This window comes from Argopecten irradians, chromosome 9, assembly GCF_041381155.1.
Source record: "Argopecten irradians isolate NY chromosome 9, Ai_NY, whole genome shotgun sequence".
Taxonomy (NCBI): domain Eukaryota; kingdom Metazoa; phylum Mollusca; class Bivalvia; order Pectinida; family Pectinidae; genus Argopecten; species Argopecten irradians.
Genome location: NC_091142.1, coordinates 28,911,668 through 28,935,474, shown reverse-complemented (window position 1 = coordinate 28,935,474; position 23,807 = coordinate 28,911,668). Strand labels below are relative to the sequence as shown.

The window sequence follows — 23,807 nt, the reverse complement described above, 5'->3', positions numbered from 1 at the left end:
AAAACATTTCTAATACGGAATGGCACAAAGCAAAATATTTGCCTTTGAAAAGCATTTACATAGGCAGGATACCAGGAGAAAATAATTTTTTTTGTATAAATCTCTAAGAATCTGGAAAAAACCCCGTATTTAGTTAATATCATTAGACAACCATGGAATCAAATGAACCTGGGTAATATGTTTTATGTGCTTTTTGTGATCAGTAAAATACAACAATAAACGAAATTCTTCAAGATATAACCAGAGGGGATGGTTTGCCTTAAGTTGACATCGTTTGATTGCTCTTATTCTCAATTTATTGCTATTCTACTAGTATTTTATTTTGTGTTTTGTATGTCCTCGTTTCTTCTTGTCTGCTTGATGGATATATCGTTTTTTTTTAACTATTGCTGATGTTGATGTTGTTATTGAGGGTGTTTTCATTTCATTTCTAGTTTTGTTTTTTTGCTAGATTATTCTACTTGCATATCGTCTTTTTTGATTTAGTACATGAACAGCTTACATAAAATCGAGTTATTCCGGCAGGATACTTCGGACTATTCTTCTAGTAGTTTTACTTAAGTTCTTGTTCTATTGTTTGTTATCCTTGGTTGTCTTCCTCCTAAAATAAGTAGATTAGAATTAGACATCATTTCATAAAGAATATGAAGCTTTACGCATTTTTTAAACATTTGAAAACATTTTTATTTGCTTTTTCCACATATGTAATAGTACAGAGACAGGTACAAAACACATCTCTTTCTCACTCACTTTCTCACACGGAAGAAGTACTAGTGCCTTCTGGTCAATATAGTTTTTTGAGATTAGCCTTGTCTTTTCATGTATATAATAATTATTCAAAATAATATTAACATTATCCGTTGTTATAACCACAGTAAAGATTACTCCAAAAGGAGTTAATGTTTACATTGAATCTACTAGTTCGTAGTAGATCGATACCATTTATGTAATAAAAGTACTTGTAAAAATACTGGCTACATATATATGTAGTTTAGCTACATTTTACTTAAACTAGTTTTTGTGTCGAACGACATCATATCATCAAATACAATTAAGATGACTATTTAATCCATGCTTATAGGCACGTTCCCGGTCGCTGATGGAAGCAAGCATGCCAGGCAGTTGTGTATTACCGACCGCACTTCAGGTGACACATGTGCAAGTACCCAGTCTGTATACATAGAAAACTGCACGACTCACATGATGTACGAACTCACCACACCGCCAGATAATAGTGCATATTGTTTCGGTAAGAATAGATAAGCATTTTTCATTGTTCGCAATTGCCAATATATCGTCACGGGGTAGTTCATATATTTCCTATCGAATAGGCGTTTCCAGTTTTTGAAATATAAATTCAATATTACTATTGTTACGTCACAATTGGATCATTATTTCATGAATTCACATTTATGCCCAACTGTTGAGTTCCATTGAGGACCACGATGACACAAACGATTCTACAATGTTTTGTGATAAATGGTAACACGGATTTCATTATTTTGCATATTTCCAGTTTTAGAACATAGTGTCTGTATAATTATTGCCACAGTTAGGTTGATGTGGGACATAGCTCTAGAGTAAAGTTTCTCGGAGTAATGTCACAAGGACATCGTTTTTCTTGTAAATGGCACCCAGGTCAAAAGATTTGTAAGCAAATTATTATCTGATACCAAATGAAAGGAACTCAGGTATGGTTATCACGGTGTTATGTAACTTGACCGCATTATTCATATTTGATTCTACAAGGGCGGTATCATTAGACTGACAAAGGTCCATGATCGATAAGTATTCTATTCAAATAATTTTGTAAAAAGTGTAATATGTTTAAAGGGATAATTCAGTCTAAGAGTACATTAAAATTCGCATATATATCGGATACAAGCTAGTTCTAATGGAAATTAGATTAGTTGGTTTTACTGTGATATGGCAGAAAAGCCCACTGCAGTGAAATGTATGTGAAATGTGCTTACTGTCCGCCATTAAACATTGTGGTCGGACGTCTTTTATGCCGAACCCTGGCCCCTACTAATGTAGTAAAGACATTTTATTTAGAACTACTCAAATCGCTCTTACAGTGATTGTGTTTAATTTCACCAACTCCTGATTCAATGGTTATGTATTGCATTTGGTTAACGTACGAGACTTTGGCTCGGGTATGGTACAGTATACATGTTATACCTGCTTAATCGTATTGATCAACGATTTGGAATTTCAACGGTATCAATCAAAATACTTAACAATGTCGTGGAATTTGTCAATATTTCTTTTTAAATATTTCATAAGAAATATAAGAACATAATTATCAGAAATATCCAAAATACAGGTATAAGTAAATGTTCCCATAACACTATCAAGGCCCTAACATGGAATATGTTTTAGTGTATTCACAAAACATTGTATCACGAGCGTTTTATCGGTTTATCACTCATATGGGTAAGTATTTCGTTTAATGCCATGTTGGATTGATGTTGTATTTTCATTTTTTTTCTCCAGACATCCCGTCGGATTCCACAGGTAAGATCACATTTATTATAGATGCCTATGTGACAGTTCTTCTCCTGAACGAATTATTAACTATGATTTAACTTGTTCAGTCTTTTAGATTTTTATAAAGATTTAGATAGTATATGAACTATATCAATCTCTGCATTTACGTAGAATTATGTTACTACTATGTTGAATTCTCAAAAGTTGGAAGCTTCAGTAGGACTGGGATTCTTACGTTATCGTTTTGTAAGTCTGATTTCAGAATATTTAAAGTTGACATGAATGTGAGATTTTAAGTTTACATGTCCTAAAATAATATTTAACTTAACAAAAACATTACTACTGTAGACTTACATACTTCAGCGATGATCTTGTTTTAGCGCTTTTCGCGCTAGAATGGTTGGGCTAAAATATGATTATGCTGATTCTATTTATGTAAATTGTTTATATATTCATTATGCTGATAACGCGAATTCATAATTGTGCTAATATATTCGCACTGATTTTTTTTTATAAGATTTCATTTAGCCAAAAGAAGCACATTTACAGTATACATTTTTCATAAGTACATTTACAGTATACATTGGTCTCATAAGTACATTTACAGTATAATTTGTCGACTGTAAATACATTTACAGTATACAAATGTCTCATAAATACATTTACAGTATACATTGGTCTCATAAGTACATTTACAGTATATGTTTTACATTTACAGTTTACATGTGTCTCATAAGTACATTTACAGTATACATTTGTCTGTCTCATAAGTACATTTACAGTTTACATATGTCACATAAGTACATTTACAGTACAAAAATAAATTTACAGTCTACATTGGTCTTATAAGTACATTTACAGTATACTTTTGTCTCATAAGTACATTTACAGTTTACATATGTCTTATAAGTACATTTACAGTATGCATTTGTCTCATAAGTACATTCACAGTACACATATGTCTCATAAGTACATTTACTGTATATAGTTGTCTCATAAATACATTTACTGTATACATTTGTCTCATGAATACATTTACAGTATACATTGGTCTCATAAGTACAGATACAGTATATAATTGTCTCATAAGTACATTCACAGTTTACATAGTACATTTACAGTATACATATGTCTCATAAGTACATTGAATGTATACATTTGTCTCATAAATACATTTACAGTATATATTTGTCTCATAAGTATAACTTGGTCTCATAAGTAGATTAACAGTATACATTTGTGTCAAATATTTCAGATCCGCCTCCATCTTATCGACCATCAATGGGCGAGATCAAGTATGAATTACGTTGGAACAGCGGCCTGATCTCGAAAAATGAAATTAATTCAAACTCAAATGAAGAGCCTTTCTTTCGTTTCATTTGTGATTTCGTAAGAGACACGAGCAATGACTATTTCTACGTAGTCTACTTTTACGTCGACGGCAGATATGTAAATCTCGGAAACGACATTGTGGTTTATGGGAATATAGAAGCGTTTGTAACGGAGGAAACTCTCATGTCTAAGTTTGGTTATACGGCTGGAATAAATGTAAGGAATTTGTTTGGTAACTGAATATCATTAGGAATCAATGATTCATTGATCAACAAGTGACATTTTTTATCATCTTCATTTTTTTATTTTCTATATTGTATGCATATTTTAATAGAATATGTGTATTCACAAAATGCACAATTACGTTTCGGCATGTTGATTTAGAGCGTATTACATTTTAACAATATTACATATAAGGTGTTGTTATGAATGATTGATATTTTTTTCCAGATTTTGTGTAGTGTTGGTGTTAGATCATCTCCAAACGGACAAACAGGATCTCTTGTAATCAGCGAAGAATTTTATGCTGGAATGAAGGTACAGTTATCTTCTGATACAATGTTTTATCGTCCAAAATAATTTCACACAAAAATGTTTAATGTAGATATCAATCCTCGTTAATTAGCATTTATTCTCTCATACCTGATGGTGTTATACTGGTTGGTTTAGTGCAACACACGTATTGTATATCTACCCATGCAATACAATCGCGTAACGTCACGGCGTTCGAACATATATTACGTACAGGATGTCCCATAAATTGTGTTACACTTTCAAAGTTCAATATTTTCTTTAATACAGCACGTAAAGCCCCAGGATTTCATCTCTTAAAAGTCTGCAATCATACATTTCATATTTTGATTAACAAACAGCTGAATAGATAAATCAAGGTAATCTTAGCAACGATTTTCATAAAAGACACATTTTTGAAAAATGCGCTAAAAACGACGTTATCCTTGATATTTGAGCAAACATTGAACAGTAGCATTAAATATTTGTTCTTATTTTATAATGCCTAATAAAGGCATTGGGCAATGTTTTCTGGTGTCTGTGATTACTTTCTGTACTTCTGGTAATACTCACAGAGAAAAGATTTGAGTTGTTGGTAACCGAGGCATTACATGACCAAAAACACAGTTTTTACAAAGTATAACACATTTCACAGTGCCTGTGAATGTCCTCTTGACGTGCCAATATCTTAAAATAGATGATGTCATTATGACGCAGTAGTCTTCAGCAGAATCAAATTATTATTTTATATTATGCATACAATAAAACGTTTGATTGTATGACGTCATTATGACGCAGTAGTCTTCAGCAGAATCAAATTATTATTTTATATTATGCATACAATATAACGTTTGATTGTATGTTTTCATATACCAAAATATCTTTTTTGCTGCTCATGTATGTCAAAAGTAATAACATTTTGAAAGTGTAACCTGATTTATGGGACACCCTGGTAGTTACGATAGTCACATGGCGTTTTCGGCAACGAAGTTAATGTCGGCTTACTTCGGCTTGTTTGCCTAAATGGGACCCACCTAACGATGTTCGATATGTATTTTATTTTTTTTATCAAAAGTTTTCAAATCATTATCGCTCATCTTGAATTCGATTTAGTCCTGCATGATTTACAACATGATTTTTTCAAAATTTTTCTAAATCATGAAAAAATAAGACAGATACGGATATTGGGACTCTAAGAATAACACCCAATTTTCATGCATGGAGAATTGAGAATTTCAAAATGGCGGGATATCATGGTTGTAAAATTGCAATAAAATGTCGAGGTACATTTGTATGAGAAAATATACTTTTTGCTGTGGGTATGATATCTATATTATATCCGAGGGTCACAATGTGTTGTAAAACTTGAGGCTTTTGTGACCATCGGGTAGAATATTCATACCATATTCACATATAAAAGAATCTTCCATGTGGTGCTATATTTACAGATGCTAAATGAGTCTGTGCCGATTGAACGTGGTAGAAGTGCGACAGTGTACTTCCAGCAGACTGTTCCTTTCGGATGCATGCGTACTTCATCCTGGTTTCAGAACAGCGGTGACTGCAAACTCAATTTGCATATTAGGAAAACGTCAAGAGAGAACACATGCTACAGTAATACGATCCAACACCGAGGACAGTGTGATATAGAAGTGCGGGGTGAGACGGCAGCAGTTAACAGTGATACCTGGAAACCACAGATATACTCTTTTGAACTGGCTTCTGTTGAAAGCTTCAGGGGTTACTTTTGGCTGATAACTCGACAGTTTTCATTCCAGTTGGAAACATCTACTTCACATCACAAGTTCTGGGAAAACTCAAAATCGGATTCTGTTCAGGTTCGTTATCATTCGCTCATCTTAAATTGAACTTTAATGATTACGGCGGTTTCTAGATACACGTACCAAAACGTCATTCAGGTGATTGTGACGTCATAAGAATCACGTCAAAATATGACGTCATATCACCGAAAGGTAATTGGTACGTTTTGGTCTCTAGAAAACAACGTGCAACAGGAGTGTAGATATTGTAGCGGCCAGACCGGGATTCAATCCCGGTTCCTCCCTGCACTAGCCGGATGCTCTACCGATTGAGCTATGTATGCGTGGTCACCAATGATCGATCCAGTTCAATCCCGCTACACTCATACCTTTTTTCAAAGATTTCTCTCTTGAAGACATACGAGACCCTTATACCACCGTGAGTTAAAGTTGGACGCCGAGTTTGTAAAGACGAGGAGAAAATGTAGCGGCCAGCACGGGATTCAAACCCTGGACCTCCCAACACTAGTGGGATGCTCCGCAGTACGATTGGGCTACCTGACTGTTCCCTATCGATCGATCTCTATACAGACATATTGTTTAACTTTCTTATGGACACTGAACATCAATAACGTCATCGTTTTGATTTATACCAGGTGATCGTGGAGGAAGGAACAGACGATCGCAGTTGGCAAGGAAAACACTGTCGTGTGTTCTGTGATCCACACATGATGTCGTTTGATGGATTGTGAGTATTATCATCAAGGCAATATTGTAATCCTTACCATTTAATTGTTTTATTTTTTATGTTTTTTAGTATTTATACATCGTCCGATCATTACGACAAGATTTCCATAGATCAAGATGGTTGCTGACAATGATTTGTTTTGTTAATATGTTGACATTCACAAGGAAAAATACAAGATGTACATATGTATTTCATTTGGATTCTTTATTTTATCGATATATTGATTTCATATGAAAAGTACAATCAAAGACGCTGAGCGTGTGTGTTGTTTTTAAACGATTGATCCATAATACTCTATCATCAAAAATTATGTCAAGTGTTATGTACGTATTATTGGTATATATCAGAAATATGGACACAATCCATGCCTTTTTGTCTTTTGTAGGAAATACGAACTGCAATATCCGGGCTCATTTCTGCTTTTCAAAAGTGAAGACCCTCCAATCCAGGTAATTTTTGTTATGTTAATGACCACTAACGTATAAAACGAGGACTAAACATAACCCGGGTTTAGATATTTAGTTTTACCTTTAGAAGTGTCAGCCAAGTAAAATGGGGTTATTCCTAAAGTCGGACATCTCATGTTTAATCACATACATATGTACAGCCATCTCGTTTACAGTAAATATAGTCTACACCTGAGTCTATTTCGTGCTTTAAGAGACCGCAGAACCAAATGATTTCGCTATATACGATGTATTAACGTTTGCCACTGTCCAGGTTAAATGGAGTTTTCAAGTCTGGTCACCTGTCACTAATTTTGAAGAATGGCATCTCGCATACCTTGGAATAAAACGAAATTAAGATCTACCATCTTGCTAAACTTTTATGTGGGGGTGCCATCTTATGTTGAATTCCGCACCAAAAATTGACCAAAATATTCAATATTGATTACCTCCCCCTGGCAGACACACACTTGACAGAATTTTGACAACCCACACATTAAACATTTGAAACTGATGCGCCCTGAATACCCAATCAGCAGGCTCCAAAACATTCACCTCTCTATGAAATCTTGTGCCCAAAAGGGGATTTCCAGGAATCTATTTTTGGTTTGATTCTGCGGTCCCTATAGCATTTTACATATTTTTCAAATTTACCATTTTTGGAAAGCTACATGTCCATAAGGTCTGTATAATCACTCTCTAAGATATATTGGTTCGTGTGCTAAGCTATATTAATAACACATGTGTAATGTGATTTTTTTTAACAAAATCCTCCAATTTACAGTGTCGTTATCAAGACAGAAAGGCCTCCGTACTGAAAATAACTACCAAATATGTATAAAATACAAGCAAAATACCTTCAACACTCGATTTCCAGTCAAAAACATGCAGATTGGGTTCAGTCAAATGGTGTCCAGGGAAGCTGAATGACGAAAACGTCATATCCGGTTGTCATCCTCTAGAGACCGCAGAAGTAAATGATTTCGCTATATACGATATATTAACGTTTGCCACTGTCCAGGTTAAATGGAGTTTTCGAGTCTGGTCACCTGTCACCAATTTTGAAGAATGGCATCTCGCAAAATTAAGATCTACCATCTTGCTAAACTTTTATGATGGGAATGCCATCTTATGTTGAATTCCGCACCAAAAATTGACCAAAATATTCAATATTGATTACCTCCCCCTGGCAGACACACACTTGACAGAGTTTTCCTAACACTGTCGTATACTTTGTAGATAATGTTTCTGGTACCGAAGTATATTTTTAGATACAAGTTTCTGGTACTGAAGTATATTTTTAAGATACACGTTTCTGGTACTGAAGTATTTTTTTAGATACACGTTTCTGGTACTGAAGAACCGTTTCTGGTGATCTTGGAATATTTTGCAGATACACATTTCTGGTACTGAAGTATATTTTTAGATACAAGTTTCTGGTACTGAAGTATATTTTTAAGATACACGTTTCTGGTACTGAAGTATTTTTTTAGATACACGTTTCTGGTACTGAAGAACCGTTTCTGGTGATCTTGGAATATTTTGCAGATACACATTTCTGGTACTGAAGTATATTTTGCAAATACACGTATCCGGTACTGAAGTATGTTTTGTAGATACACATTTTTGTACCGAAATATATTTTGCAGATGAACTTTTCTGGTACTGAAGTGTGTTTTATAGATACAAGTGGAGATCACATCCTGTAATCGTAACAGTCGATCCCCATATTGCGCATGCGGCGTACTGGTGGCTGCTGGGAAAGATGTATTCCAGATTTATCTGTGTAATAGACCCAATTACCTCAACTATAAGTCATGTCTTGATGGTGTCCTGAGAGTGATCAAACGAACCACCAAGGATTATGAAGTAAGTTGGAAAACAACAACGAAGTTTTAATTCAATAGTTTTCAGAATGTCGTTTTTCAAAAGCAAAAACTATAACGTCAAAGAACACTCATTAGAAAAACAAAATTGACAATTTGTTCTTAATTATTTCTTATAATGATTAAACAATTATTATTTCAATGATAAAAACTTTAAAAACAGCGTACTTCAACTTTTAAATGCAATAATTAATGATAGTCATCTTTTCCATTTTCCTGATGTTAGCAATATTACAAAAATTCCAGGCTAGTGTACAGTAGTTAACATTTAACAATATAAAAGACTTAAAAATGGTAATTTTACCTTCTTAGTAAAATTATTCCCCAGTCTCTTTAAAACTGCAAGTTGTGAGATGCATTTCTGCATAAGCGTATAATATGTAAATCAAAGTTTAAAAGAGAGTCAATATCAACACCCAGCAGCTTTACACTGTTTTCACATAAAATTTCCATACCTACAACATTCAAAGATTTGAAAGCTCTGCTTGTCTTGTTACTAACACAAATTGTCTGACACTTTTCCGGGTTTGCCTTCATGTCGTTGGATTTGAACCAATCAATAAGTGTTTTGCTGTCTTTCTAAACTTTCTTTCAAGTATAAAACATACATGTACATCTAAAGGCAATTAGACACAAATAAACAACAGCTAGTCAATGAGCAAGAGCACAAACAAACCTGGAGTCTCTCAAATAAAGCAAACATTGTCAAATATGTCACCTGTTCCCGGTATAACGTTGAAAATGGACCTCCGTTGAAAATTGACCTCAAAAAATGACCTAAGGTCAGTTTTCAACGGGGGTCCATTTTCAACTTTACACCGGCACCATAAAACTTTCTCAAACAAATGTTTTACTCAAGCCTATGTAAAATCATATACTTGAGTGATTAATCTGTATTATGGTGGCAGGCCCTGATTAATATGAAGCCGATTTTTACCGTAACAGATATATTTGCCGACTGGCGCCGTTGTTAGAGTGTGGCTCCGGTCCAATGGCCTTCTGGATGTCGACATAACACCCACAGTCCATGAATACAGGGGGAGAATATCCGGTCTCTGTGGGGACTTTGATGGAGATATGAACAACGATTGTGTCAGCAAAGGCGGTAGCTTACCTTGTCTAGAGAAACCGATCCCTAATCAAAGGCCATATTCTTATCATCCGAACAGTTTCACACAGTCATATAGGCAAGTGCATACCGTTTCACTTAAAACAAATAAATATTTAACCATCAGTGAGATTTGTTAAAATTGAATCAGTTGATCTTAATTTACACGACGATTTTTAGTTTTAAAATCACAAGCATTAACCAAACCAGGCAATTTTGTTTATAAAAAAGATACATAGATAGTTTAATATTTAAATGCATTAAAGAACCACTATTTTACCAAAACAAAAATAAATCTTTTCTTAAAAACAATAATAAGAATATAAATATATGGATGACCTGAGGTTACAATACCAAACAAATGTTAGATTTCCTTCGGTATCTATATTAATATAGAGGATACATTTTGCTGGTTTTTTTCGCCTGGGGCTGTGATAGTCGATTCAACTAACGTGCAGTAGTTAGAATGACGGTGGGGAACAGAGGACGACCTGCGTTATGAAAATTAACGTTTGATTTTATTGTAATTCAATTTGTGCATGAGGTGAATAAGTGTAGCATTACCGGTAAGCTAATAACCTTTGCGACTATACAAAACTATCAATCTAGTGTTCGTTACAACGTGAAATATTAAAAACCAATTAGGAAAAGTAGTGGGCCTTTAAACCGTGATAACCTGTATAGAAAGTCTTGTAGGGTAAAGTTTGTTACTTACCCCGTTAAATGTTTCCAGACTCAACACTGCCGAGAATCTACTTAACACTAACATCGATACCGACTTACTACCTTCCTATCCTCGGTCACACGAGACATGCTCCTGTACCAATGGTATTCATGAAACACCACAATGTTCAGCAAGACAGTACGGTATATGTTCAAACCCCGGAAAGGAAGTGATATGTACCGCCATTAAAGAAATATCGTTGAGAAAAAAGCGACAAGTTGAAATTATGAACAATTACCAACATCATGACATCATAAAAAGAGTAAGTCCATTGTAAAAGAGGAGAGTTTTATTCGCACTGTTCGCACTGTTCTAATAGAACCGTCCTAAATATTTCTAACCGAGTAGAGCATTTTGGTTTGCGCATGATTAATAATGGTGTTAAAAGTGATTAAAAACTTTAAAATCTTTGAACATTTCATCATTTATTGAATCCTCTCCTTCGCAGTTGTATAAATGATTCTTGTTAAAAGCAGGATAAGTAAGATATCCCGACTAAATCCTCTTAATAATTTTATACGCATTGATTTAGAATTGATATAGAGAGCATGTAGGATTCGAAATAGTGGAATTGGTTTAATGGACTTTCATTTTTCTATAATCACTTTGAATAAAAAAAAACCCGCATTTGTCTTGGTTCACAGTCAACAGTAATTAATGAATCTGAAGCTATCCAGCTATGTACGGAAGCCCTGAATACCGTGACGAACGAAGCCTGTTCTCAGATCGGGGTCAACTCCTCCAGTGATGAGATTGATAACTGTGCTGCGGATCTCATGGTGAGGACAATGGTCTCAAAATCGGGGCAATTAAAACATGAATATTGAGTTTTGTTCATAGTACTGATTAAGTCTTTTAATCCAATGTTAGATTATAGGTTATTGCTTAATAAATAGATCATTGGGAAAAATATAACTGTGAAGTGTAAGGGGCTTTAGGGGTTATTTTTGGTATTGGGCTTAGTCAGTGGCCGAGGCCTTGTAACATAAAATTACCATTCTAATGCCACAGACTGTTAACCTTAGTGCCTGGATAAGTATACTTTGATGTCAAAATTGACTACTGCGACGTGAAAATTGACAAATTAGGAACACTGAATAAAACAATAATATTTAGGTTTCCGTTACAGGCTCCGTAAGAACTCCTTGGATTTGTAACGAAAAACTTGATATCATGCTCTGTTTACAAAGAGAAATACCTCCTGTTATGTATGTGTATAATATCAGTCTTTGCTAATACTTTGGTTAGATAATAGTCATCTTCGATATTATATGGATTAATATCGCTGTCTTAATATCTACCCTTGTACTATGTCATGCTAAACCCGAAGGCATTTCAGAAGAAATAAAATACTGACCAATCACAGGCTAACAGATACCTTTTTAAAGATAACAGAGAGCGCGACGCCCAACGTCAAAGCTACGCGTGTACCGGCACATCCGTCTCATATATTGTGCTCACAGAGCCTTCATATTTGTTATGACATAGTTTATGAGTGGATGTAACGTCAGTGATAGTAACTCATGGATGGCTTGGAGTAAACAACACTATGACAATCATTTCATAAATCAGTGATAATCTGTATATTTTAGATGCATATTTCAAAATGGATTATAATTTAAAATGAACAATTAACTGTCTTATTTGAAAAGCTTACTGGAGATGGCAATTGGACAAAGTATGCTATCGATAGAAGTGAAAGCTTGTGTCTAGAGACGTTAGAAAAGAATACAACTTTACAGAAAGAGAACCCAGAGATCAGTAACATTATAAGGAATAATACCTGTCCATTAAACTGCTCAGAACGTGGATCTTGTTCAAACGGTAAGAAATATTCCTGAAGAGGTGACTCAAATTTATTGACCTATGCTTTTTCAGTAACCAATACCTAAATTTTAGAACGAAAAGACAATCCGATGATCTGGCAATGAAATATAAACGCTGCAAAATCAGGAAATTGGCTATGGCCATTTTTCATGACAAAATTAATATAGAGCCCTCATTGCTATGACATTGCCCAGGGCAGGCTATAGAACGACAGTGCTAGCACCCCATGGGATATCGAGGATGAAAACTCCTTAATCATACGAATATATTAAAGCGATTTGATTTAATGTATAGTTAAATCTATCAACAGAAAAGAAAGCACAATTTGTGTGTTGAAACATAATCTAGCTGGGCAATAAGATAAACATGTCGTATTAATAGTGAATCATGCGATTCATGTGTTTTTGAATAGGTTAGAAAATAAGTAAGAAATAAAAAAGTATATCGTGAATGAATAGACACCTTGATCTGAGCATTTTATATTCAAAAAGGTAAATGTGTGTGTCAAAACGGATTTGCCTCCGACGACTGTTCCTTTGACCTCAGCAAACCTCTACAGATTCTTGGCCTCGAGAATGACGGACTGTGTGATATTGACGAGGGTTGTAGTTACATAGTGGTAGAGGGACTGGAATTTCCGTCGGATATTAACATCACATGTCGATTCAGCGGTCAAGCAGTGAGTAGCACGCAAGCATTATTACAATTTAGATATAAATTATTGATTTTGAAGATAAAGTTAATTGATTCTTTCATATTGCTTGACCTTCTACTGACAACTAAGGTCAATATTAAGACCGACACCTCATGCGTAGTATGTGTTTACAGGAGTGATACTATGAGGAAAAATACAAAAGATTACATCCCAAATATAGTCGCCATTTGCAGTTATAAAATGAATGGACTTATGCCTGACAAATGAGAAACATCACACGCTGTATGCCCTATAGAAGTAATACCAGAAAGAGTTAGAAGAGCGTTTTCCATAGGTATTAAAATTGCATTTGGTTTGACAATGCCGGTATATCCTTATATATTCTACATTTAAATTTTCAAATTCTTCAAGTATGAATGGGTTTAGGAAAATCGTATATTCTTTCATCGTTACTTACATAATATGTTCATATTTAATATCAATACCTTCCAAAATACTTGTGGAAAATACCATTTTGTATTATTATAATTGGGAAACAATTGCACGCTAAAGACAGTTGGTTTACAGTATATTGAAAAGAAGTTACATATTTACAAGTGTCTCCTGATAAAACTTCTTGGATTCATTTTATTTCTGCTTGACAATAAGGGTAATACAGTTTTGGTGATATGGTCTGTTGCGTTGCTATTCATTATCACATATCGGTTTCATTTTATTTTATTTTCAGACGTTAGTTGAGGAGATAGGCCACACAATGGACGAATTGAATGTAATAGCGGATCTCAATACGCTGTTTGCCATTATATGTGAACTACCTGTAATAGACACTCCATCCGATCGACTTGGGATCGAATACAACGTGTCTGTGGCTTTGGACGGATTTGGATTTAGCGACCCAATCAATTTCGTCGTGATTGATACAGTTTGTCAGGATTACGTTAATAATTCTGGAAAAATTACATTTCACATAAAGGTTTGTATCGTTATAAAGTATGCACTGAAAAAGACAACAGTACACGTACTAATGCCTTGCTTTGGATAGACAATGTTTTTGTCAGAATGAAAATATCTAATATAAACTGTAGTAAAGAGTTGGTAAATTCTTTTTTGCTAAAAAAAAATAAGAATTTCAATGCTCTGCAAGCAATCTGAAATACATTAATTTCTATATGAAAGGTTGAGTTCCTCTTTGTTTAATCATGGATAGTGATTTTTGGCTCAAATATATTTTTAATCTATAGGACGGATTTTGTTACATTAACGGAACCTGCTACCCAGAAGGATCTTACAAGGAGAATGCGATATGTCTAGAATGTAGACCAGACGATAATCTCTACACATGGTCAAATTCCTCAATCGAAGGTTAGTGCATAATAAATTGGAAATAAAGCCCTCTTTTCTCTAATGTAAAATATGATGGTGTATGTCGATATATGGACTGCTGTATTATGGCTGTTACAAATATCTAATATAATCATTATTCCTTCTTTGCATTTGACAGAGTCTCATCCATTGCGTGTAGGTATCCATTATGACGTCATAATTTTGTAAGCGAGTCTCGCGTTGTTTTCTCTGAAAAGTATTTTTAAAGTATTACGCACACAACACGTGACGTCATGATCAATACCTATCCACAAGTGGAGATAACTCTGTGCTATGAAAATACGGAATAATTCCGTACGTTAATGAAATCAAATCATAAATTCACTTCGCTCCGCCTCAATGAAACTAGTAAACTCCATTCCTTCATTTCCCATTAAAGATGCTTGGTCACTGACCGGCGTGAGAATACATTTTGACATTGTTTACATTGTGATGTAGTTTTACGCCGCTTCAGCTTTGAACGATTTTCTTGTATCGTTGCACGTTCAGAAACAAAGACAGAAAAGTTTGATAAATAGAGAATCTTACATGAGTGACTATGTAATATGAAAACGAGTTTAATAATTTGATATGCCACGAACTTCGCAGTTCAATTCAGTTGCACGAGGTAAAATTTCTTCATCAGTAAATGCAAGCAACAAAATTAACAATCAATCCTTAAATTTGATTTCTACAATAACTTTAATTGCTGTGTTCTATGTACGTATATGTCGTTTCTTGAATACTACGTCGCGATACTAAATGTTGAAATATGTTTCCAATTGTCTTTACAGTATATGTAATTGATATTCATTTTTATATCATTTTATATGATTTACACGTTTCTACCACAATACGTCGTGCTATTCTACTCCCAGGTCATTGTATAAATATTCTGAGTGTTGGATAAATATATCGATATTCCTCTAGTGGAATAACACCTTCCAATCTTTTAATTGGTTGAAATTTTAAACTTTGACCCGAATTCTTTTTTCTCATTACCACGTCATAAATTGTTGACGTCATCAATTATCGAATTATGTCATGTTGCTGTATTGCTTGCAGAACAAACCGCTGTTGAAACCAAATGCGTGACGGCGTCAACGTCTTTCCTGTTTTCCCATTCGTAACGTAAACTATCGACGCAAAATTCATAACTGTCTTTTGTTTAGTGGTATATCTTACGGTACGAGGACACTCGGGGTTATTGGATATAGAATTTATTACACACTCGAAAGTTATTATTTAAAATTTACAAAACTCACTCGCTAAAGCTCGTGTCTTTTTTAACTTTTAAAAAATGACTCGTGTGTTATTAATTCCTTATCCAACAATCACTCGTTGTTTAACCTCTATATATTCCTTAACAGTCCTTAATTGTTCTACCTGCAAATCGACGATTTTTTTTTGAATTGATAGAAAATCTGAAATCTACACATTTTTTTTAAAGATGTTTATGTATTTTTGAAATGTTTGATATGACTTTTCTGTTATGTTCCTGGTATACAGATTGTGTTGTGAGTGATAGAGAAACTGCAGACACTTCAGATGACGTCATCATCATTGTTATATCAGCGGTCACTGGATCTCTCTCCGCTTGTCTCCTTGTCTGTGTCCTGTGTTACTTTTGCAAAAACAAAATAAAAAGGTAAATGCACCGTGTACGGTGGCGATGTTTTGATCCGTTTCCGGTATCGCTTCGATATACGAGTAGCGAGCAGGTAGGTTCGAACTTGTGGAGTTATAAGACATTGCGGATTGTGTCACAGACCGAAAATCAGCGCAAGTATTAATTATATAACATAGCTTGTATAAAGATTGTTATTTCTCGGAAAGTACTCGTATTTATCCTACAATTATGACACTTACATACTTGATGCGAGTTACTACCCAAAACTCTTTTGCTTATTTCTCCAAGATATTAACAAAAATGATTGAAAAACGAAAATATAAACCTAATATGTACGTTGTAATATTTGATGAAGAATCAAGAGAGTGTTTGACTCATTGTTTATATATTTTTTCGTTCGACACTGAAAACAGGGAGGTAGTTCTAGCATCTTTTAGAACATTAACAACAGTCAAAGGGTATATATATATATATATATACTTAAACATGAATATTATATTATGATGGCTACATGCACCGAACGATGGTGTCTAACTACGCCTTGCACGAGACCTAGTGGAAATAGTAGTGTAGATCTTGTCGATATGGCAAGTCAACGCCAACGTTAAATCCAAGAAGTTTGGCATCATTCTCATTCTGTTAATAAGAATAAGTAACATCAGTTGAAAATACCTTCAATACTATATAATTATCATCAATTATATCTGCAACATATTCTTAAACTCGTATTGCGTAAATTCAACAATGACCTCTGTATAAACAAAATGGCGGAACACACTAAACACTATCGTATTACCATTGCGCATACTGTAGTAAGTAATTAAAACAGAAAAAAGACAGGCATATTGCAATTACATACTTTAACTACTATTGTTATGGTAGAAATATCATATCTAATAATCTAATAAATCAATAATTAAACGTAACTTTCCACTAATTGTATAACTTTACAGTAATTGAATATATGTATTGAATCAACATGTATTGTTATTTTCCTTACGGACAAAATTTCAAAGAATTATTGTTTTTTACAGGAAACGGATTTCTCAAGAGCCTGTGAAGAACGTCAAAATGAATTGTTGAATAAGTCGATCCGAAAGAATAAGCTTAAGCTACTAGTCTAGGAATTTCGATTCAGTAAAGGTCTGGTGACTGTGGTTCAATGGCTGAGATTCATAATGCTGCTTATGTTTATAACTAAAAAATAAAGTACGTGTCACCAGGATTTGGAGAAGCAGCATCACATGGTCATGTTGCTCGCCAATGGCTATGATATGTCATCGCCAGAAGAGATTTTCTCGATTTTGAATTGCATGATTGAGACATAATTTGATTTTATGTAAATGATTACAAACGTTTTGTATTTTGTGTCTGTAATGAGTGTATATATAGTTTATCTTATAGATCTTACTATTAAAGGAACACTGTTCCTGATATCAAATGTTAAAAAGTACATTGTATTACAGTATACATACACTATATACAGTTTAAGCACACAGAAACAATTTAATATCAGCTTAGTTTTGACTGCGACATGGATCATTTTCAGATATATATATATATCTACAAAACGAAATTATATAGATATCAATGAGAGGTAGTGATATTTTTGTAAGTACCATTTAGACAGAGCAGGAGAGAAAGGGAGAAAGTTAAAATGCAGAGAACAAGTTTGTAAATAGTCTGCGAGAGGATTGAGATTACAGATTGAATTTCATAGTGTAACAGTAAAGAGGATAGAAGGGAGAAAAATTCAAAGTTCTACTTCATTGCATGAAATCAAACGATTATTTCAAAAAAAGCTTACTCTATTTATTTAATCATTACATTCATTAACTAACATTCTATTATTTTCACACCATTTTGCATATTACAATCGAACACCGCACACATAATCAACAGTGTCAAACAGCTGAGCTGGCCCTCACCAGGACCGGGGCTGACTGGGCCCGGTGCTGGCTAGGACCGTGGTGCTGTATTTCGCTTAAAACAATTTTCCTCAATATCATGTCTTAACCTTGTAGCAATATTTGCCTGAGATATATGCCATGCTAGGTGGTTTACCTAATTATAAACCAAAATAACTGAGAATTTTGATATATTTTTATTACAATTTTTAATTTTTATTTATTCTTGATTTTTTGATAGCATTTGCCTCCCTTTGATCGTTCATATATATCTCAGACATACAGTTTAGCTCAGTTCTTGGTAGTATTCACTCTTATGCATTAAAGTAATTGAAACCATATGCATTATTTATACATTATTCCCAATGCTTAAATGCTTATATTTCAAACTATAATTTTAATGTCGCAGTCATCGTAATCACGCAATCAGCCATCTACATTAATAATTGTGTACTTGTAGTTATATATATATATATATGCTGCGGTATATGATAAACGGAACATAATGAAGTTTAGACACTAGCTGTGGCTTCCAAGGGTAAAAAATACCCTGTATACCAACAGAAACGTAAATATATCATTATATATATGTTTCTGATACCAAGACTAAATCTATCATAAACGCATTTGAAAGGTTCGCAATTATTCTTAAACGGCCCATGTATTGAGACTGTCCCAGTGAGGGATAATTTGAATCAGGAAATGTGAAAATATATAGTATTGATATTATTTGCATTAATTAATACTGACATACTTATAAAAAAACAAATGTATAAAAGACCCGCTATTTTCCAAACAAAACATGTGAATTAATTAAAAAAATATATATAATTACACAAGAAAATGTATCTTGATATGCCTAATATAAGATTTCAACACATAACAAATGCAAGATTCCCGTCATAATCCATACTTTCTTTATTTTTACAAATGATATAGCTAATGAACTTGAATCAACAACACGTTTATTTGCTGATGACACTTCTCTTCAGAAGTAATCATCCTCATCGTCATGAAATAGAAGTAGTTTAAACAGAGATTTAGAAATATTACCGGTAAATCGATTGGCAAACACTTAATTGACTTCGTTTTTTTAATACTAATTAAACAGAGATAGTGTTTATATCATTCTGATTTAGATTTTTTTTCTTGAAACTGTTGTTACAATTGCTCTTTGGTTGTGCTAAGAAAGAAGAGTATTTTCATTTTAAAGTGGCGTTAGATATATGTATTTGTAAAGCGTGTCAGTTGCGATCTATTCAAGTCACGGGCATATGTTTACAGTTAATTGACACAAGCTTTGAAAAAAGAAATATTATTTTAGAGTACTTGAACATTACAAATGCGATATACCATATCAGAATTAAATAAAAAAAATGAAATGTTAGAGCTGAGACTTTGTCAGCATTTTTTTAAAGTGTTTAAAATATTTTCATAAGTTTAAAACGATTTCTTTATTTTAAAACAGTTTTGCCACAGTTTAAAAAAAAAACATTTTCCCTTTTCTTTTTAGCGTTAAAAACAACAAGAACACAAAATGATGGAGTCAATTGCTAGTTCATTTGAAAACATACCTTGGTATATCAGTCAGCGGGATCGTGGATGAAAATGCAAGAGAATAGAAACAACTATCGGTAACATTTAGATAAAGCTACATAATATGAAATACGTATATATTAATATACACTAAATTATTATTTTAAATATCAGGTTTACCTAGATCTATTTTAGCACATGGATATAATATATGTATACAGCACATATAGTTTGTTCTAAGTATAGACGAGTTATCTATCTTTACGGGCCCCACCAGCGCCGTTCCCAGTCAGCCCCGGTCCCAGTGAGGGACAGCTCAGCTGTTTGATGCCACTCCACATAATGGATGAAAATGGAGGAATTTTAGATAAAGAAAAAACGGAATCCTTTCCATATATATATATGTTCAACTCTTTCTTACATTCCCTTCCTATGCATTTCATGTTTTACTTACATGGCCGCATATTTTCAATTTGCTGAAGGTTTTTTTCTTTTCATCTTTGTGCATTTTATAGTTTCTTTAGTGCTTTCTTTTATTCATTATTTTTATTATATGTTTTGTTATAATACATTCATTATTTACGTAAGATCACACTGACTTCATGGCACTTCACCAAACTTTAAATCCCTTTACATCGAATTGCTTTCGCCAATAACCGAATTTATGTGTGGGTTTAATGCCTTCCTATACAAACTTTTGTTATTTTGTTTATATAACGCCAAATACGTTTGGTTTTTTATTGGTCATATAACAAGAATGCTTCTGTTTTTACCCATGGTTTTTTTATTCTACCATCTTTAATACTAATTTCCACCTATATGGTATGGCTTTTTCAATTTTGTGATTTTACTTATCCAATTTTGTTTGTTTGTTATCTTGTTATATACTATGTTTTCATCATTATTGTTTATTATATGTGCTATTTTTATAATATTTTGTTCATCCCAATAATAATTTATCACATATTTGCCTTTACATTGCATATGTCTATTGTCCGATAGTATTTCATTTCTGATATCGGCAAAATAATATTTTTATAACCTCTAGATAATTTTCATGAACATGTATATTTTTCGGAATTATTTTAGTTTAAACAGTATTTTATTCATATAATGATACATATAATACAATAAATAAACACATTTCGGAATCGAAAAGCAAGCCTAGAGCTTATATAAACTCCTTTTCCTGGAATTATTTTCCAGAAGCATCTGTTGATGGTGTCTATGTGAGATTCTAAATCCCTTAACTCTTGACCTCATTGTTCATACTTTCTTATCATAGTTTTCTTTTAATCTTGTCTTTTGTGCCATTTAAAAAGTGAAAAATTACTCCGCTCAATATTTCACTTTGTTTTTATTGATTACTTGAATGTTTGCTAAATGCGTTATTTTCGGTATCAATAACGTTTGTATCACAACGGTTTTGCCAATTAACGTTAATTTTCTTTCTTTTTTCAGTTCGTAAACATTTCATCAATTGATACTTACTATGTTCCCAATTCAAATTCGACATACTTTTTATTGGTTCCGAAGAAAACTCTGAGTGACTTAATTTCTGTTTTGAACTTAATTCCATCATAACTTTTATTTCGTTCCTCATCTCTCCCTTACCAAAAAAACCTGTTTTATTTTTATTTAGTTTTACCCCCGAAAACTCTATAAATTTTTCCTTTATTGTTAGTGCTTGTTTAATGTCTTTTTCTACTTAGAAATAGTGTTCATCATCTGCTAATTGTGCCATCTTTATATTTTTGTCATGTCTACTTAGAAATAGTGTTCATCATCTGCTAATTGTGCCATCTTTATATTTTTGTCATGTCTACTTAGAAATAGTGTTCATCATCTGCTAATTGTGCCATCTTTATATTTTTGTCATGTCTACTTAGAAATAGTGTTCATCATCTGCTAATTGTGCCATCTTTATATTTTTGTCATGTCTACTTAGATATTGTGTTCATCATCTGCTAATTGTGCCATCTTATATTTTTGTCATGTCTACTTAGAAATAGTGTTCATCATCTGCTAATTGTGCCATCTTTATATTTTTGTCATGTCTACTTAGATATAGCGTTCATCATCTGCTAATTGTGCCATCTTTATATTTTTGTCATGTCTACTTAGATATAGTGTTCATCATCTGCTAATTGTGCCATCTTTATATTTTTGTCATGTCTACTTAGATATAGTGTTCATCATCTGCTAATTGTGCCATCTTTATATTTTTGTCATGTCTACTTAGATATAGTGTTCATCATCTGCTAATTGTGCTATCTTAATATTTTTGCCATCTATATCAAAGCCTCTAACACCTTTATCATTTCTCAATTTGTTGCTAAAATTTCTACCACGAGATATTTCATACCCTCTTTTACCCAATTATATATTTTTTTACTAAACCTTTAATGTCCATATAAAATGTTTTAAATCAATTAATAAAATACTCACCAATACCAAACCTTCCCAGACTTGCATATATAAATTTCCATTATATAGTATCAAAAGCTTTCTTAAAATCAATGAATATCAAACTGCTGTCGATATGAAACTTTTCAGAATAGAATTTTGTGTTATATTGTAAATTATAAACCTATTTTTATGTACCCATTTTGATCTGTGTGAATACTATTTGGCATTTCTGATTTTAGTCTTATGCAGTATGCAGCTATTTTATAATAAATGTTTAATAATGAAATTGGACGCCAGTTTTCTAAATTCGCAGCATTACCTTTTTGTAAATAAATGTGACCAAACCATATTTCTGCGTTGCATGCATATTAGTAACGATTTAATTTTTTGGTAAAATCCACCGATAATCCGTTAGTGCATGAACTTTTATTTGTTTTCATACTTTCTAATTATCAGTCGTATGATGTAAATTCATTCTTTTTAAGTTTTACTGTTAGCACATAGATAAACGCCTGAGTATTAGGAGTATTGACTATTGAAATAGACTAAAGATTTCCCCAACACTAGAACTGCACAGTAACATCTCATATTATCCCTGTTTCAATACATGTTCAATGGATATACTTGTATATACGATTATAAGTGTGTTTAATGCAAAACATTCCAATAAAAGCATTATTATTTAATTCACTGATTCAGTTCTTCATCTTACTGAAATTCTCAGAGAACATATCCTTTAAATGTTTCCTTAATGTTAATGACATGTTTCTATGTCACGAAAATAATCAATATTATCGAATTGATATAATTTTATAAAAATGTTTAATATAAACATTCTAGAAACATTTAGTTAAATATTATGATAAAAAACATTATACCTACATTTTCCATGACTATATCAAAAATCAAGATACCATAGAAACATTTTAGAAATTTTAATTAAAACATTGAACTACAATATTTTTTAAAACATGATGCTATTATGTTTCTTACCATTCATATCCATTTTATTATGACTTTTTAATACAATGGTTTCAAAACATTGGACTGCAATATTTTGAAAACGTTGTGCTATAAAATTGGCTGTAATATTAGATCTAAACGTTTTTATAACATTTTTTACAATGTTGAAAAAACATTATTGATGATGTTTTAAGAATATAATTGGGAAGCCCATCCTTTTTATATGAAATAATTACGCCTTTTTTCTAAGCCAATCAGGAGAAGCGATGTTACAAATGACGACGCCATGTATTCCTTTATGAGCTGATAGAGTAAATTGTTAAGCCAATGAAAATGCTCGTTACAAGCAAAATTGGATTATATGCTATATAAAGCACAATTTATACAGTATTTACCGCGGAATGAAATCACACTCATATAAAAAAAAATACCGTCTTATATAAAGCATATAGATCTCTATGCATGTTCATGTACTATAATTGTATTCTTATAAGCTTGTCTTAACAAATTATCG

General features: G+C 32.9%; 1 protein-coding gene across 1 annotated transcript in view; it reads left to right on the top strand.

Moving 5' to 3' along the window:
- The window catches only part of LOC138331997 (von Willebrand factor D and EGF domain-containing protein-like), a 29,287-nt gene extending 6,254 nt beyond the window's left edge, over nucleotides 1-23,033 (top strand). Inside the window, exons 7-23 of the mRNA XM_069279905.1 lie at nucleotides 1,082-1,249; nucleotides 2,497-2,517; nucleotides 3,746-4,038; nucleotides 4,273-4,359; nucleotides 5,781-6,170; nucleotides 6,749-6,840; nucleotides 7,226-7,289; nucleotides 8,970-9,155; nucleotides 10,118-10,359; nucleotides 11,014-11,266; nucleotides 11,649-11,783; nucleotides 12,657-12,828; nucleotides 13,323-13,510; nucleotides 14,214-14,459; nucleotides 14,728-14,848; nucleotides 16,358-16,496; nucleotides 17,513-23,033. Of these exons, the coding sequence (XP_069136006.1) occupies nucleotides 1,082-1,249; nucleotides 2,497-2,517; nucleotides 3,746-4,038; nucleotides 4,273-4,359; nucleotides 5,781-6,170; nucleotides 6,749-6,840; nucleotides 7,226-7,289; nucleotides 8,970-9,155; nucleotides 10,118-10,359; nucleotides 11,014-11,266; nucleotides 11,649-11,783; nucleotides 12,657-12,828; nucleotides 13,323-13,510; nucleotides 14,214-14,459; nucleotides 14,728-14,848; nucleotides 16,358-16,496; nucleotides 17,513-17,561 (2,846 nt within the window). The 3' untranslated portion in view covers nucleotides 17,562-23,033. The remainder of the gene's footprint in view (nucleotides 1-1,081; nucleotides 1,250-2,496; nucleotides 2,518-3,745; nucleotides 4,039-4,272; nucleotides 4,360-5,780; nucleotides 6,171-6,748; nucleotides 6,841-7,225; nucleotides 7,290-8,969; nucleotides 9,156-10,117; nucleotides 10,360-11,013; nucleotides 11,267-11,648; nucleotides 11,784-12,656; nucleotides 12,829-13,322; nucleotides 13,511-14,213; nucleotides 14,460-14,727; nucleotides 14,849-16,357; nucleotides 16,497-17,512) is intronic.
- Nucleotides 23,034-23,807: the final 774 nt, after the last annotated feature.